This window comes from Zosterops lateralis (genome assembly GCF_965231275.1).
Source record: "Zosterops lateralis genome assembly, chromosome: 7".
Taxonomy (NCBI): Eukaryota; Metazoa; Chordata; class Aves; order Passeriformes; family Zosteropidae; genus Zosterops; species Zosterops lateralis.
The window spans coordinates 17,955,095-17,973,977 of NC_139767.1; the positions used below are offsets into that span (position 1 = coordinate 17,955,095).

Sequence of the window (18,883 nt, forward strand, 5' to 3'; positions counted from 1 at the left end):
TAAAATTAATGGGTACAGTTAGATGTTATTTAGAAATATTTGCATGTAGTGCTTTCATGTAATCACTCCAAAAACAGAAAACAAAAGGGAATTATTTTTAAATCCTATGCAAATATTGTATAGGAGAACTGGCAGCTGCAGAACCCAAGAGAGAATAGAAATTAATGCACATGTATCACTGGGCAGCTACATAAACCCTCCACACAGAAAATAAGTTATCCTTTAACACAGTCTTCATGTGTATATTGAAGATGCTACAACTTTCAAACAAACACCTTGTAATTGCACTTTGATAGAACACTGCCTGCTGTCCTGCTCTCTCTCTCTGTTTTTTTTGGCTTACAATTTCACGAGCATATGAAACATTTCTCTTAGAATTCTGCTAATGCTCTATCAAAGTTCACATTTGACAAGACACTGAATATCTTAAAAGATAAGCTTTCCTTTTGAAAATGGTCATCCAGGAAAACCAAACTGAAATATAGAGAAATCATAAGTAAAACGACTGTGTTTATTGCTGGAGTAGTTAATATGGTGAATGAACATGATTATTATTGGCGTCTTGTGTGGGTTTTTCAAGGCTGAACCTTGTGAATTGCAATGTCATATTTACAAACAGTATACCTTCAAATGACCAGAGCCATACTTACGTGCTTGAAAATCAAAATACATGAATATTCATTTGCCTGGCAATGTTGAAATTGCAGTACTTTGAGGATTAACTCGATTATGCCCGTCTCTGTCCACTAAAAGATCTTTACGATATAATTGCATAAAATGCATTTAGAGTTGATAAAAAGGAATATATTGTTTTCACAATCACCCCAATTATTTAAATCCCTAAAAATCAATGTTACCTACATCTTATAGAAAATTCAGTAAAGGAAAGGAATCTATATTTTACCACATCAAATTAGCTAGGAAATAAGATAGATGAAAATGTGACTTTCAGAAAAGTATTGCCACACAATCTATAGAAGCTTTGCCATACAAAATACCTTCAAATAAATCACTTCCAATAAGCTTCCAGTCTAGAGGATTTGGAGACATTACATGAAAAACATAAAGGGGATTTTTCAACCTGTAAGCTTCACTAACTCAATCCATGTGTTTTTCGAATATTACTTCGTGCACAAGGGGGAGCTCCTGCAACTCTGTGTCACAATAAAAACCTGAAGACAATATAGGGAACATAATGGAAATACAGCATGAAATATTTAGAAAAGAATATGTATTATTCACCCAATAGCAAGAATTACTGTATGAATTTGTACAACTTAATCTGCTTTTGTCTTCTGTGTTCAGCATGGATTCCTCAGTACAAAGGAGATAAAAAGCTCTTTTCCCCTTATATGATGTATGCTCTCCATGAAGGAGAATATATGTATGCTTTAAACAGTCACCAAGGTGAAGCTATACAAAAAGAAACGTAGTATGGTTTTTGAGGTAAGATGTTGTTTTAATGCAGTGTGTCACAGCAAAAATATATGTGAGCAGGTAATCAAAGTCTGTTCCACAACAAACCCAGGTAAGAGGACTCCATTAACACTGCTCATTCAGCCCCCTTTCTTGAAATACTTTGCTTTTGAGCACTTAATTTTTTAGCCTTCCTTTCAAGCAGAATTTTGTGTGACATTTTAAGGATGTGGGGGTTCTTTCAGCAAACTGCAATATGGAGATTCCATTAAGGAAAAGAATATAAAACTTCATCCTGGATCATTAGCAGGGTTAGAATTCTTTAACTATCTACTACTTGAATAAATAACTTATAAACCATAATTTTCTCTTCTTTCATTTCATGTATCTCTTCTTGTATCATTTCTATGCTTTCACGCATCCACAGCTTGCAAAGGAGTTTAAGACATTTGCTGATAGCAGAAAATAGCATTCAGCACCACAGTCCACAAGAGAGTGGAGATTCATGTTCTCAATGGGGCTATCCTCTGTTCTTACCCACATTAATTCCTTTGTCTCCACAACTCATTCCTCCAGTACCCTCTTCTTTCAAACTATCTTATATCTCCAGAGCAGATGGACTATTTCTTGCTCCTACTTGGGTACCAGTAAAGGTCTAAAAGAACCGGGGAGACAACTCTGGCTTTCAATCAGTGTCTGGCTTTGTAAGAGTAAAAATATTGCTCTAGCAACTAAAAGAAGCCCTTGAGAGAGACCCCACATGGCTAAGCATTGAAACAGGAAAGCCCAAGCAACTCAGCAGCAAAGACAAACAGTGTGGGAATTCTGCACATAAAATACCCACAGCCTGAGTGCACAAGTTTGCAGTGAAACTGCACCAAGTCTCTGCTGAGCCACTTTCAACTGACATTTTTCAGAGTGTAACAATATGGTTATTTTCTAGGGGCTCACAAATGGTGCTCCTTATTGCACGAACAAGCCCCAGAAGTCAAGCTTCTAGTCCAAAGGAGAGGATTCCCAGCAGAAAACAGGAAAAAGCTATTTAGTATGTGCTATGTATTTTCCTCCAGCTCAATGTCAGACAGGTTTGATCCATTTCAATTTCAAAAACAGCCAGGAGCATACTCTCAGCATGGTGAATTCAGCGTAAACAGTGAAAAAGTGGCCAAATTGTAAAAAGAGTATCCTGTAGTGGGAAGCATCATGTAACCCTGCTGCCAGCTCTGCTGGTAATATATGGAACCAGGACCACTAACTATTCTGTCTGCATTCAGGAACCTGACCTCTCCTGCGTTCTAAGTACTCTTCTGTATCTTTTCCAACAACGTATTTGAAATTATTATTGATTTTGTAATTTTGGCTTTAGGGTTACATTCATATCACATATGCAACTCTACCCCATGGGAATTTTCAAAAACTAGAGTGAGAGAGCCTGGTGTCCAGATATTGGTCTGTCCTAGTTAAAAAGACCGACACTCTGTCAGTTTCCCTTATGTAAGACAGCGTTAAATTGACTTTGTTTCCATTCCCCAAAATATAACTGGGGACAGTAATATACTCCCTCTCAGTATTTTATGCTCAATTTAACTGTAATATTGCATTAAATGATGTGCAATAATGTAACCCTGAATGCAAATGAACTCACATTTAGTAAAAAGAATCTCTTTGTTGCGTTCTCCTAACAGAAATTTTTTTTTGTAGATTTTAATGAACTAGAAAAACCAAACATCCCCATATGGTGAGAAAATTCCAAAGCATGTATTAAAAGAAAAATCTTATGTTACTCATCAAAAACTAATAGATGTGATAGAAGAAAAAAATTAAACTATGAAGATGAAACTCAAATAATTAGCAATTATGGAAAAACATCTATTAGAGTAGTTGTAAAAGACTCACCACAGGCTAAAAAAGAAAAACATCCATTTCATATTTCTAGAGCAGAATACATTAAATTTCATCTGAAGCAAATTATTTACAAACTTCCCTGGAAAATTAAAACAACACATACACACCTTGAACTAAATGCATCATGATCAGAACTACTGAGGATGTTATCTCTTTCTGTCTAAGAGTGTAATGTCTTCTTACCATATGAAAGATTTTGAGGAATCTTCTCTGGATCCCAGAAGGTTCCTTACTGGACACTACAAAGTAGCCTGCAGGCCTCTCTGAGCTGTATTTGCTGCCTGCCTCACAGGTATCATTCTGGCCATCTAAAGTAGTCTAAAGATATCCTGAAAATATTTCTCTTTCCCTGGATGAATGCCCTTCCCTGATGCACTAGCCATTTTGGGAGTCGTGCATCATCCTAAAAATAAGCAAAATATGTAAAATCTAGAAATACAGCACTGTTTTCCAGTATCTTGATTTTTTGTTTTGAAAAGCTGGCAACAACTCTGGGAATTTGGCCCTGGAATTCCAGTAACTCCTTGATGGTTCACTAGACTGCAGGGCATGAAGGGCAACAGACATTTTGTGTAAGTACTGTAACAGTTGCACAGTTTAAAACTGCAGGAATGAGGTTTGCATGCAGTAAACAAAACAGTCAGGTGTTTACCTCTGCTGCATTTGCTTTCACTGAATATAATTAAAGACAGCTGTGGTCACATGGAGAAAATGAAGAACTAGAATTCATGGACCATTTCTATGCTGTGTAGCTTCTTCTGCCACATTTGCTATGGGACTGTCTGAGCACCTCCAGAATGAAACAAGTGACAAGTATTTGTCACGTATTTGCTCACTCAGCTTGTCTCTAGAGAAACGTGTACAGTGTGGGAGGGAAAAGGATGTCTGTTTTATACACGGCTTGGAAAGGAAGATAACATGGTTTGCAAATGACTTGGTTCTTGTAAAAGTCACTGAACAGTTTGAGCCTGCCCTAGCCAAGTTCTGTCTCCTGCGCAAGAAATTATTTTGTGCAGGAAGAGTCATCTTGTGCTAGAAAAGCCCAGCTATTGACAACGGTATTTAATCATTAAATTTTACTCAGTTTTTAAAATACTTTGTACCTGAAAGTGTTTACCACCCTTAGCTGAGCATCACTTCACATTAAAGGGGGGATATTACCTTTCAGGGGAGATAGATGTTTTTACCTTTTTACCTTTACCTGTTACTTCTATCTGCTTCAGAAAACACAAAAATATCTTTTAGTTTGAATCCTGCACCTGGTGCTTTCCTTGAGGAATCAAGCAAGACCCCTAATCAGGCTTAACTCCAAGTGTACCACTGAAATGCCAACAACCTAAAGAAGCACTTAGACATAATTCATAACTGTTATGTGAAATTCGTACAGAATCCAAGGTGCTAAGTATCTAAGAACAATTACACAGTGCATGGAAAAATATTTATGTCCCTACAGGATAAGGTTGTGTCCAGAAGCAGTATAGCTAGTGAATAAGGAACTCTAGGAAAAGAAACTGAATACTGTTACACGTATACATTAAATAAAACCTGAATGCGACAATTAAAAAAGGTCAGTACCCTTGAGGAAGCAAGACAGACAGATAGGGAGAGGTGGAAGTAGTTATTTTTGCATTAAGGAAACACACTAAAATATTCCTTGTCTTCATCTGCTGTCAAGAGATGCTTTTGTGCAACAAAAATACCTTTAACCTTTTAAAGACATCACACAAATACATCCAATTAAACTCTCATGTCCAGAAAGAAGGCATCCAGACATCTGTTTATTACGGTAACTTTTCTACTCCTGCCATACAGAAATTCTATAAGTTATCAATCTTTACAGCAACACCTGACACTATTTCTTCCCACTATTATTCTATATATATATACTCTATCCCACTATTGAAGCTGGCACAGAAATATTCATGAGTTCTTTCATGTGGGTCTTCATCTGGAGAGGCTGAAGGCACAGAACTATTTTACAAAGGGGAACTGGGATGTAAAGCTGCTCTCTGAATGCAGGAGAAAATTCACCCTGAACAAAGGGCCAGAACAATGCCTATGCATCAGTTCAGACCCAGGTAAGCCTTAAAATAGGTTTTAATAACGAATTTTATGATCCACTGGTTATCCACTGGTCTTGTCACAGTGCTGCTTCTCTTCCTCATCCTCAGCACCTTTCCAACAAAGACCAAGAAACCAGACCAGATTGTACCACAAACTTTGGTAGCAGTCAACTTCGAAATAAACCTGAACCAGCAGCTTTTTTCAGTTAAATGATACAATGTCTAAGGCATTCTTATAATTTGTATACTGTACTCAAATGCATCAACCACATGCTTTGCATTCGCACTCAACTATTTTCAACTGAATGCTGAATACTTTTACATTTTTTGCAATCAAATTCCTCCCCCTCCAGCAAAAAAATGGGCAAAATCATGTGTGATTTACCTTATTACAATTTTTAGAAACTTGACAAAGAGCACTGCTTGACATACTGTCTTTATCTGGCATTCCTAAAAAAAAGAATACAGAAAATAAATACATACTGTACATTCTTTGAGTGACAATGAAAATATTTATCAGTAGAACAGAGAATTTGAGGGTTCAATACTTTAATAACATACACATTAATCTGGGATTTTTAAAGAGCAAAGCATTTTTTCAGAAAAAGTTTCCTCTAGGGAACACAAAAAAGACAAAAAGCTAACTTGGATCAATATTTCTAAAATTTGCTAAACACAGTACTTTTTCAAAACTTAATATCTGAAGCATGTAGACAGGAGTTATTTATACTTTTTCATTTAATATTATCCGTGTCTCACTCAGGACCTGGCAGTCAAATGTGACATTAAGTTTGCACTAATCAGCATTGCTATCTATGCTATACTACTATCCTGTAAAGAAAACATGTTGAACACCTAACACAGGAGACAAAATTTGCAGATGCGATTCCTAGCCATGAGATATTGTCCTGCCTGGCACTGAGATTATCCCTGGCAAACAAATAAAAGTGCTCTGATTTACATAAGCTATAAATTCCAAAGGCTGCCCTTGGATTCATGTCTACAGCACTATCCCACAGCTTGGTAGTTTCTCATGAGGCACAGACATACCCAAAATTATTTAGCTAAGTAACAAAGGTTAGAGAGCAGCATGTTTGCTGTGAGCTCAAGCCCTAACCTACATTTTCCAGCAAGTTGTGTTGCCCAACCCAAGTAAAAAAAGACGATACAGTTTGTTATATTGATTTTACCAGCAGGAGTCATGGCCATGTTCCATGGTTCATGTAATACAAGTAGGAAAATGCTACACAACATCATTCAGTATGTTTTAATCAACAGGCCTGGGTCATAGTGCAGATTTTTGTACAGCTCTGTGTACACTTGTATACAGCTGGGAAGGTAGTTGGGCAAGTTCCAAAGTGTCTTCTACTACAAGTATTATTAATGCAATTGTAATACCAAACTGAATTAAATTTTTAAAGTTCAATACCCAAACCCAGAGAATCTCCATCTCTCCCTTTTTTTCCTTTTCTCATTTGCTTGCCTATCACCTGATATCTAACTTCTCATACTCACTGTCATTGTTGGAGCCAGTTTCCATAACACCATAAGGAGGAGTGAGGAGTCCAGACATATACTGTCGATATTTCTGAAAGACAGCAATGGCACATTCAGTCAGGTACAGATGTATAAAGCCATTCAAGGGAATATGTGCTAGTTATATCTGTGTGTCTCCTGCCTTGTGCTTCTCATGCACACGTGAGATACAAGACAATCAAACATGTCTTTACTCTTAACACTACAAGGTCTGCTTTCTTGACTAGCGCACACACTGCTTTTATTTTATCCAAAGTTGTGCTAAACAAGTTTCCTCTTTCATCTTCCCCAAAGCATGACTTTAAGGGTTCTAATAAATCAATATTTTACTTAGCTGTGTGATTTCTTTCAAGATTGTTTTAAAGCTCATTTGAAATTACGCTACTCATCTGAATCCAAGCTAGAAGGCTACTTTATTATAGGAATGGAGATGAGCTAAGGATTCATAAAAATCATGTACAACAACAGTTTTGGTGTCAGATTTGAAATACAGAGCATGTAGTGTGAAAACTCTAAACATTTAAATCCAAGACACTACGTTTAGTAAGGCTATGAAACGCATGTACCAAACACCACCAATTATGTATATCCTCATACAAAAACTGTATTAGCAGATGAAACTTCATAACTGTAAAAATAACATCCCTTACACCACTATAAGCTACATAATTGTAACTGATGTCAGCAACTGGTATTTTTTTTCAGTGAATGCTGATGACATGATCCGTAAGGTTCAAAGCTCTGTCTAAGGCTTAAGAAACTCATAGAAGTGACAAAAATAACACCAAAGGAAAAAAATTGTTCTTTTATCAAATACAAATCGTTCAATGAATAAGAAACACATTTTTGTTTCCAATCACACTATTTTACTGTCACGATTAAGGATAAACAATTATAATTCCCTTTTGGAACTGTCAGAAAACAAGCTTGTGGAATAGGGACTCTGATGTTCAGCCTAAATAAAATTTGTCATACAGTCCTTTGGGTGTGCAGTGAGCTCAATGTGATCAACCAGCTGAAAGTCATGCAGGTTTCAACTAAACATAATAATTGAGATAGTGCAATCTTAGTGCAATAGTGCAACTTTAATTTAAAAGTTGTATCCTTTGCTCTTTGGAGTTGTTTGGATGTATTCCCTTTTAAATGTTGCCTGCTGAGTTTTAACAATGCTTGAATTATCCTTCATACATTTATTTTTCTTGGAAATGGAAATGAAAATATTATCAATTCTAGCACTAAAGACTGAATGTCTTGCATTCTAAATAATAACAAAAGCTACAAAGATTACATTAATCTTAATAATCCAATCCTATTTTTAGACAAGCTATTACATCCTAAAGCTTAGTAACATATTATTTAAATCTCACCCATAATCCAGCTGAACACTCGTAGAAGCAAATCTACGCTACATCCCTGGTCAGTCACACAAAACAAATGCTATTTCATTTGAGGATAAAACTCTCTTATTTTCTTTCTCAAACCATTCAGTTTCCCATATTCTGCATCCAGTCCCATGCCTGGAACTCAGTGACAGGAACAACATAAAAAATAATTATTTTGTCAATTCAACTAGTAAATCGCACATATAAACCAAGGGGAAAAGTAATCTTCATTGGCCAAATGAAAAAAAGAAAACAAAAGTGTGTCCAAGGGGTTGAAAGAACATTTTATTCAAAGAGTAGATAAATGTTTTGTTCCACCTTCTACTGAATTTGGTCTTGAAATGCGATTTTTAGATGGTAAATTGGAATGTTTCATTTGGGACAAAATAAAAACAAATTGTATAGAATGTTTTTCTCTTCTTCTTCATCATCATTCACCTGATATTAATTTCTTTGTTCTGTTTTTCCCCAAACAGCATTTTCCCAGAAATGCATTTCTTGTCCACATTTAAGCCACTTCTGTAAGGAACTTAAACTGTGGGAAGAGTAATTTTTTCTTTTATTTCCTATACCATGTCCACAGCCATCATAAACTGCATGGCCTTTTTTTGCTGATTAATTATCTAATATTTTTCCTGATGATTCTTCTCATGAGACAAAACATAGAACAGAGCATACAATTTCCAAAAGATATGAGGGCCCATCTTCAGAAAAAACCTACAGGTAGAGTAAGCCAGAATTAGATACATAATTTTACATGAAGCATCTAATCCCATTCAGGCACACCTCATGCTCAGGACACCAAAGTGCACCAGGAACAAAAGCACAGACTCCTCAAAGACAACACAGGATTTTGGTATCACTCCCAAGGATGTCCACCCTGTCACCTTCTGCACGAAGGTCAGACCCTGCCCTGGGATCAGTCCACTTATGAGTCTGATACAGCAAACCCTGCCAGCAGGGTTGCCCAGGAAGGAGTCCATGCAGCAGTACCAGAAGAGGAATTTATTCAAGGCATGCCCTCAGAAAGCTCAGCTGTTCATACTTCTCTAGGGCATCTCTGCATAAATGAAACTTTCTTCTATATCTGGGTATCTCTGGAGGGAGGGCTGATACAACTGCCTACACACAGTCTCTCATGAGAATATCTCAGTGGGTGTGGGCTGACATAAAAGGTATAATTTATGCCTAAACTTGTGTCACCTCATCAGCCAAATTAAATGTCAAGGAAACTTATTTCAAGGAGTCAGGGAAACACTGTTTGCTGGGAAACCTGAGCATGCGAAGACAGACCTAAGTAACTGCACAAAGATTTGCCAGTATCAGATGGAATAATAAAGTTCAAGGCATGAGATCACTGAAAGCTGAGATAATGAGACCTATCTTGTTACCGTACTGTCTGTAAATGAAAATAAGATTCAATAAATTAAATTATATCCATACATGGCATTTAAAATCATCCTGAAGATTAACAGACTAGATATTTACAAAAGGCTTTTGAAAATGTATTCCACAGGTGGTATGAAGTCTGCAAAGGCTTTCCTTACAAAAGACAGTAACAATTATCAAATCATCATATTCTTGTTTATTACCAGAATCTTCAAGTTTTGTAAATCCAACATGACAGCAGTTTTTAAAGCTACATTCAATGACCTATTCACTCTGTCTTCAGATTTCTACCAATTTATAAACTCTGTCATGCAACAACTTAAATAACAGACAATTCCTACATCTAATCTGACAGCATGAGTAATAAAGACAGTATTTTTTTTTCCAGTTGCTGACTGCCTCATACCCATGCAGTGGTGAAAATTAACACATTTTGACCTTTACAGCTACTGCTATGGCCTAAAGCAAAGAAGACTGCTGACAAGAAACAGTTGGGGAGAGCAGAAGAGGAAGAAACAGAATCATACACTTGCCCCACTAGGAAGCTGCTGTGAGGGAATGGTTTCTAAGGCCACTCGTTTTCAGGTTTTTCAGTGTGTTTCTTTGCATGCTCAAATTAAGCCTTTATTTGTAGTTAGCTGCAGTTTGTCTCATAGGCTTTCAGGACTACAAAAGGTTTTCTTCAAGTCTGTGAACGTAATTAGGTATATTTTTATATGCTAATGTTTACAAAGGCAATTACTGTAATTCTGAGGCAAGCTATCTCTGAATTCCTGAAAAAAGCTTCTAGCATACACAAGGTATATAAAATATGTCTTTAGTCTTTGTGGTTAGTCCCTTCTCTTCTGCTGCAAGTAGTGAAGAGCTAATACCTGTCTACAAACAATCCAGAATAAGCCAGTTACATGTAAAGAATATAGATGAGCCTTTGCTGTCCATGTTCACTGTGTACCAAAACCCCAGTACTCTAACAGGAAAGACACAGGACTGATGAAGGGAAGACCCCCTGGGCATAAATATTTGAACATAGGTTCTACACCAAGTACTCCCCAAGGGCAGCAGTTCTGCAGCTGGCCAAAAGGAGTGTGCAGTAAGGACCCAGGCACGGATGGCTGGTAGCACTAAGGACTCGGGCTTCTGATGCTTCCCATGCCATGGTGAATCTACAGATACCAGGAATCTGTGGCCAGATACTAGGAATTAAGTGTCTTGTAACACTGAAGACAGTTTTGTAGAACTCAAAAGGTGCTTGGTTCAACACATGATCTTTCTTTTTCCTTCTCATTCTCCCCTGTTCACAATCTCAATCACAGTATCATTTTTCACCATTTCTGCTGCCTCCTTTTCTGCCTACCCCTAACTAGCAACAGAGAAGGTGACAAAGCAAAGCCTGCCTAACCTGCAAACTTGGGAGTAACACAAAATAATTAATTTCAGGTATAGAAGTCCTAAGCCAAACATCAAGGTGACCTTTCCACATGTTTTTCAAAACCTTGTGTACTTATTTCATCAGATGCTCTTCTTGTGAATATTGCCTGAGTTCCGCAATACTCCTGTACTAGCTGTCAATACTTCTACAATGGTCTCTCTTGGGGAATATATGCTGTAGCTTGACAATGTGAGCCAGCTTTTCTATTTTCTTTTGACAATAAATAATTGATCACTGATGCTCTCAGTACAACTCTGCTCTTCCTCTAAGTTGGCAGTGAACCGCCTCCCTCGTGAGCATTACTCACAGGGCGTGCCACTCCCATGGGTGCATCTTTCTTCTCTTTTCCCCAGAACAATAAGGAGAGAAGCCCCCGAAAGAAAGAGCCCATGAAAATTTCTGGACCCTCTTTTCACTCATCAGATCAAATGGAGATTACTGTCTCAAAATCCACAGTTTGGCCTTTAGATCTCATACTCTGGTCTTCACTGAACTGACAGGTAAAATCTCAGTCATCTGCCTGCTATTCCATTTGTGTTATCCAATAAAAAGTGCCTAATTTTCTTACTGATTTTCACAAAAAAACCACCTCAGACTGATTATCACATTGATAGCTGGTTTTTATCCCAAGCTTCTTACAAAGGGGAAAATAAACAGCACCCTTGCATTTGCCCAATAGTATGTGCTGAGACCCCCAGCAGACTCAGCCTAATTCTGACTTCAGATACTGTCTTCTTAGTATGTTTACAAATTACCAAGTGTTTTTCTTCTAAGCAAGCTCAATCAGAAAATTTCCATACATTTCAGGTCAATGACACTTAATCGGATATCACGAGAAGGACCTAACCCATGGCTGTTTAATACTAGATAAAAAATCATTATTTGAAGCTGGGGTTTCACTCTAAAACACCAAGTATCCTGCTAAACGTCTGTCTTTGTCATTAACAGAATATAAACATTTGCTGTCACCAACAGTAGAGCTAAGAGAACAGAACTGAGGTATTTCTGAAGGAAAGTATAAAGACATATTAGGAACACATAATGCTACAATAGCAAAAAAAATCTTATTTTGTGGAAAAATAGAAAATAAGCCATGTCAAGATCTCACCACAACTGACTGAACGGAAACAGACTGTTTTGTATACGTCAGTCTATCAAGTCATTAAAATGTGATAGACAAAGTCTGAAACAGGAGAAGTGAAGCACTATTTAGTCATGTTCAGATAAAATAAATACAGGAAATGCCTCTACCAAAATTGCTGAATCCTGATCCCAGAATAGGTACAGTTTATGTAACAGCAGATGAATCTGCATCTTTTCCATTTATTTATGTATTTACCATCTTCAGAATGTTTCTGCATTGCTCTAATCATCTATACTTTATTTTACTCCATCTCTTTATTTTGGAGGCCTGTATTTTTCTGTCACATTCCCACCTAAATCAATTTATCATGCTTGAAAAGCTCTGTGTGCAGAATTTGCTTTATCACAGAATTCCCTTGATATTTTGTCAAGAAGAAAAATGTACCCAACTCTCTGAAATCATGCCAAACAGATAGAAAGCCAAAGATAAAACTGCACTGCAAAAACTCACATCCAAGGAAATCAGAGCATGAGCACTGATTAAGCAAATTACACAGCCTATTCTGCTCCATCTAATTTAAATATAGAAATGCCATCATACAGCTCTCCAATTCTGTCTCCTAGAGAAATCCACTCAGGAAAGGCACTTGGGTGTAGACAGGACTTAGCTGGGAGGGGTGGGAAAGATTGCATATACTTTAAAGAGGACAAAAAAAACCCAAATTAAGAACAGTCTATTTGATTTATGTGTTTTCTTCTATTTCAATTGTGTAAACATAGAATAGGTAATATATTTACAGGAAAAAATATTTAACTGCCTTTAAGTTTTTGAAAATGGCTGAAAAAGAGCTTTATCCATTTCCATATTTACTTTTTCACGTTGATATCCTTAAAATCAAATTATTATGTCACCAACAGAGCTTCAAAATCAATATAAGATCATAAAATAAAGCTGTGCTCTCCGTTTTTCCTCTTTCATTATCACGTGTAGGAGAGAAGCAGCAAATCACACCTAAGCTGGAATTTGCTGAACAATGCAGTAACAGAACAGAATCTCATTCCTCTTCATAAGAATTGTAAAACTGCATCTTTATTAGCAAAGCCAGCAGACACATTGCAAAAAAAAAAGAGCAGAACAACTAAGAAAAATGTGCTGTTTTAACACAATTTTTCTTACCACTACCGCCAACCTTTAAACTTAGGTTAACTGGACTTAGATCAAGCAAAGTCTAGAATCATCTCCTGGGCCATGCACAAGAGGAAGAACAATTTCCTAAAGTTCCAGGTACAAAACACTTCCTTTTACCTTCAGAGAGTCACACCTCTTATTTTCACATACACTATTATGATGAGTAGAGAAGCAAAGATGTGCTCTTTCAGATGATGTCAGTTTGCAAGACAAGAGATAGGAAACTCACAAGTAGAGGATAAAGCTGGCTTTGTTCAGTTCCTCACCTGGGCAGCTACAGGCTGCCTCCTACAGTATTTCTTCTATATTGTGTGCAACCCTGATTGATCTTCAGCATTTTTCTAGAGCAAAGCTTCAGCTGAGACAAAAGGTCATACAAGGGAAATATCTGGGTTTGGAAAGTGCTCTGACAGAATGGTAAATTCTGTAATTGTGGCAACATAAGCATCTTGTTTCTGATCACATATCTCAGCCCCCAAAGCAAGCAAAAAGCATGGATTGTGTGTACTTAGTAAGCTGGAAGTCAGCAAGAACCTCTGAACCAAGGTCGTGTTCCACCCTGAGACTGTTGCCTTGAAAATACAGAAGGCCTGATACATATGACCAACATATCTTTGCATGAATGTTATGAAACAGACTTTGTCTGAAGAAACTGATGAGAAACTAGATGTGTGCTGCTGAGATAGAGAAAAACTGGAAACTTCCTAGTGCAAGCTGTGCTCTGAGTGGGCTGAAGTCACACTCCTCTGTAGTAAAATTCTGTAAGGTCACCACAAGGTCTCTGCAGTAGTAAAGTCTTAAAAATAGGTTTTTAGTGCAACTAAAATGACACATTGGCTTTGTGATGACACAGTGCACACAAGGTTATAAACAATTTTTCTTCCTTCCAATTATATATATTTTAAAAAGGAGATTTGAAACAAATAAAAAGCTGGTGAGCTGGTCTATAACTCTGTTTTTCATATTTATAACCTCTGAACACAGAAGTATGTTAGTCTAGAAATTTGTTTTCATCTGGAAGGAAATTCTGGGTTAAATATTAATTCCTCTAAAATCAATATAAACCTCTTAAGTAGTTCAGTGGGGTCAATCTAACACTACTTTTGCTTCTCACAGAAACAAGTGCACATCAACCTCCAATACTCATCTAACATCAAAAGCTTCCTTTTCATGGAAAATTCTCCAAACTGATTGTTTCTGTTCAATTTCTATTCTATTCCTTTATCAAACAGAGTCCTAAAATCAGCGTAACTGGGGTGCTAAGTTGTAAACACAAAATCAAAGATCAGATTCTGTCTCTTCCTCCCCCCAAACAGAAAGGTCTAGAGTGCAGTCAGGGGCAGGATGCAAGCAGGCAAGTGACACAGCATAAAAGATGCAGAATGGCACAATTTAACTAAACCCAAGATGAGAATGCTTCACCAGGACTTTTTTTTCACATAAAGCAAGTATGATTACATTGGAGTATGAGCTAACTGAGAACAGGAAGGTCACAGCTTTGGCATTCATGGTAGGACAGAACTCCACAGGCTGAAACAAAAACGCCTTAGGAAACCTTCCCATCTATTTGTTACACCCTCGCACTGAAGCTGTACCACCACAAAGGGATGCAATGAGTAAAAAAACAGAGCCAACTCTGCCCCAGACAGAGTTTTAACAAGACATAATCAGATTCAAAGAGACACAGCTTTTAAGAGTTTTTAGGACTACACAAATGATGATTATGATAATGATGATGATGGAAGACTGTAAACAATCAACTATAAGAGAACGAGAAAGGGGGTAGTTGAAGATTCACTAGCAGACCTTCAAACTTGGCCACATACTATGAGTGTAACAACACAGCAGCTCTCTGAGGAAATTTAGGAAGCATATTCCCTATCAGAGGGGCAATGAGAAAAGCTGATTCTTGCACTAAGACAACTTCTGTCAAACTGCTAAAAAGATGCTCTGAGTAAAACATCCATGGCATTTAAGTTGTCATTCTGAAAGATCAGGCTTTTAGAAGTGTATTCTAAAACTTACACTTAGTTTTAAATGATATCTATTTAATAGACAACTCATTAGGAACTGATATAATTTTCTGAACTTTTATGTTTCCTTTCCACTGGAGCAAACAGCCATTTCTTCTGGGTTTTCCCTTGCACATGGCTAAAAATAATTTCATTAACATGATGAAATCTCAACCTAACCACTAGATGAATAGATATCATGAAATCAGGGCATACAGTAGTAGATCATCAATCATCAACATCTTTCTAGTCCACTGTTTCCAATTGTTCACTTCTTGCATATCTTTGTATTTCCTGCTCATACCTTATGTAATCATGTTTCATTTGTTGATTTAAAGGATGAGAAAACAGTATTAAATACATCAGGCAGTGCTGGGGAGGCCCCACCACCTGCTTCTCAGAGCCCTGGCTGTTCTTGTTCTGAACCAATGGGAAATGATGTATTACAAGGAATAATATTTACACAAAGCAAACAGTAGTACTAGATAAATACACAGTTCTTACATGGAGAGCAAACTAAATTGGTTTTCAGTAAAGGAAGAAAAGTAACAGTGTGTGATATTACTGCACTATGATTTCAAGTAATTTCTGTAGATTATTATAGGAAGACAAATTGGTTGTTTAAGGCTTATACTGCAGATTTTGAAAATTCAACACAAGCAACACAAAATTCTTTGCAAAAAGCCTTGCTAGGAGAATGCAGTTAATAATTGTGAGTCTGGCTGTGCAGTGGCAGCTGAGAGGAGAAAGCAACTTGTCCACTTCTGTTCACAGTGAAAAGTTCCTGATGATTTTCCCAACCTTCTCATTAAAAGCATACCCAAACAAACTTTAATTGTTGCTTTTATTGTAATTGTGGCCACCATGCATCAGACCTCCTGCACTCAGTCAGGGTACAGACTCTGTTCTGCTTCTTTGCCTTCCTAACAAAATGCAAATATTTTGTCTAGCGGGCAATTCCTCTCTTTCCTCCCTTCTTCACAGAAACTCTTCTAATTTCAGTGGGAAAAAACCAAATTTGATATAGGGTTCAAATAGGGTCCTAGAAGCTAAACAGGAATTAGCAATAGGAGAGAAGTCCCAAATGAAGTGTCACTACTAAAATAAAAGAAAAGCGGGCAGCACTCTCGGACATCCCAATTCACTGGGTAACAGCCAGGTGGCTAATCCTCACAGGTATAACTCCAAACACCACATATATTGTCTTCCATCAAACAGATACATCCTGGAAGCTATGGTATAGTTAGCAGGAAAGAGCAAAAATGAAAAGGAAATAAACTTTTTCACCCCTTCCACTCAGAGAAAAACCTTTTTATTGTTTTCACTATCTGTGATTATATTTATATTCCAAGTTTATTTTGCAATTTCAATTCTTATAATTGAAATTATTCTTCTAAGTGCTTTCATTAACACCATGCACAGATGTCTTAAAGTTGCAACTTCTAAGGTTTTTGTGGACACTGGTATTGAAGGCGCTGAGCACTTAAACCAGGCAGCTCTAGCTTGGAATGCACTGCTATCACCTGCTGTTGCAGACTGAAAATATACACGAGTATTCTTATGCACTCCTGATAGCAGAAGAGCAGGTTTATTGAGAAGTAATCTGATATACTTATCCTTTTTCTGGCAGCAAGAAGAATGGTTTTTGAAGCAAGTGAATTGCTATATGAGAATTTTAGTCCCTCTAGAGGACAAGATGAGGTCACTGGCAATAGTAGAGCTAGAAGATGTCTTAATTGGAGGGCTATCTAATTTGCAACACCCTACACTTCAATCTGTTTTCGTAGGGCTCTTTCTCTGTTCTGAAGCAACACAGACAAAGCTTGTTATTGTCACTTTGATCCTGTGTATCTACTAACCATTCAAAGAAAATCTTTATACAGAATATAAGTAAAATAAGTGACAGCATGAGTCACACTGCAAGAGTCCATGGTTTCTGAGTACTATGAAGCACCAGAGGAATCAACTGACTTGCATATGAGAACAAAGCATTAACCACCAAGCCACAAGTGTAACTAACTATAGAACTGCCCTTAAGGAAGGTTTTATTAACAGAGAAAAAGCTGCCTTTACATGTAAATTTACTTCACATAATTCTTCTGGCATCTTAAAACTTTAGAACTACATTAGAGACAAGTTTTGCAAATCACATTGTAATAAAAGTCAAATACATGGAAAATACAGCAAGAATTATTTTTCCACTAATTATAACTCTATGAAATAGGAATTACATATTGTTTTGGAAAACACCTAGTGTTGTTTTCTCGTGGCAAAATCATAAATCAAAATTTCACATCAGTGGCATCCATAAGTTTAGTAATCTTGACAGCTATTACAGATCTTACATGATCAGAAAAAGCAGCATGAACAGATCTGTAGATCTACTGGATGACTACACTGCCCAGCAAGTGTCAGCAGTGCTAGCTACAGACAGAATCCTTCCTACAAACAGAAACAGTGGGAAAATCCTGGCAAGAAGAAAAAGTGCTAGTGCCTGAGTATTTGACAGGGAATTATTTGTCAACAATAGCATGGATAAAATCTGCTCTCTTAAAAAAGGAAAATTGCTGCAAGTGTTCAAAGATGTAATAATTCTTTATAAATAAAGAAGTCAGCAAAAAAGAGCAGATGTAACCAAGATGCCAAGCAAGACTAATGCTTCCAGCACAGACCTGCTGATTTGCTCTGCTTCAAAACAGAAACTAAGGGTCTGATACACCAACGTGTTACTCCAATTTCAGGCCAGTGTGACTTTTTTCAAGAGGTGTAAAACTCAAATAATGCTCATATATCAAGTTAGCTACAGCAATAGAGATGTAATTCAAGAGATGCTTTCAGAGTGCATACTAGTAGCAGAAAGATGATGGTGGCCAACAAAGCTGTTTCAAGCTACCAGAAGATGAAAGCTAAAAGTGACAAGACTTTGTACTCAACTGACACACTTTGTTGGAGCAGCAGTCCCAGTAGACAATTTGATTGCCTTTTCTCTAACTTTCACAGAGCTGTTTTATCTAGTTCTCTTACTATAGTGCTAAGCAGTAAAAAGAACAGTAACACACATGCATACAAAAAATTCCTAAAGTGGTTCTGTCTATAGTAGAAAATGCTACTAAGAGCCTAACCCAAATCAACTCTGAATTTATCAGTATGTTTTAGAAATTTCTAAAAGATAAAAGATGAATCTCCTTAAAACTATAATTCTCAGTGTCATATTTAAGACTTTGCTTACTAATGAGAATTAGTATGTTTGATGTCTTCTTTTACTGTTCTCTTCTAATGCTTTGCAGCAGAATGGTCAAACCTCTGCAGCTATGGCATCCAGAGGCCAGTACTGTGGCGGCTCCTTGCCACACATCCTAGGCCACACTCTCCTCCTGCATGGACAGGTGGCAGATTCAGTCTGCAGACCCTGGAACAGCCTGATGGGCAGCACAAGACACTTGGCTATTAAGCAGCATAGTGGTCAAAGAACTGCTTCT

The 18,883-nt window shown here is 37.2% G+C and overlaps 1 protein-coding gene across 5 annotated transcripts in view; it reads right to left on the bottom strand.

Moving 5' to 3' along the window:
- Nucleotides 1-18,883, bottom strand: part of RAPGEF4 (Rap guanine nucleotide exchange factor 4) — a 142,930-nt gene that overhangs the window by 71,804 nt on the left and 52,243 nt on the right. For all 5 annotated transcript variants that reach the window (XM_083864711.1, XM_083864710.1, XM_083864712.1 and 2 more), the window contains 2 exons: nt 6,900-6,972; nt 5,770-5,834 (listed from right to left, as the gene is read on the bottom strand). In XM_083864711.1, coding sequence (XP_083720837.1) covers nt 5,770-5,834; nt 6,900-6,972 — 138 coding nt within the window. The remainder of the gene's footprint in view (nt 1-5,769; nt 5,835-6,899; nt 6,973-18,883) is intronic.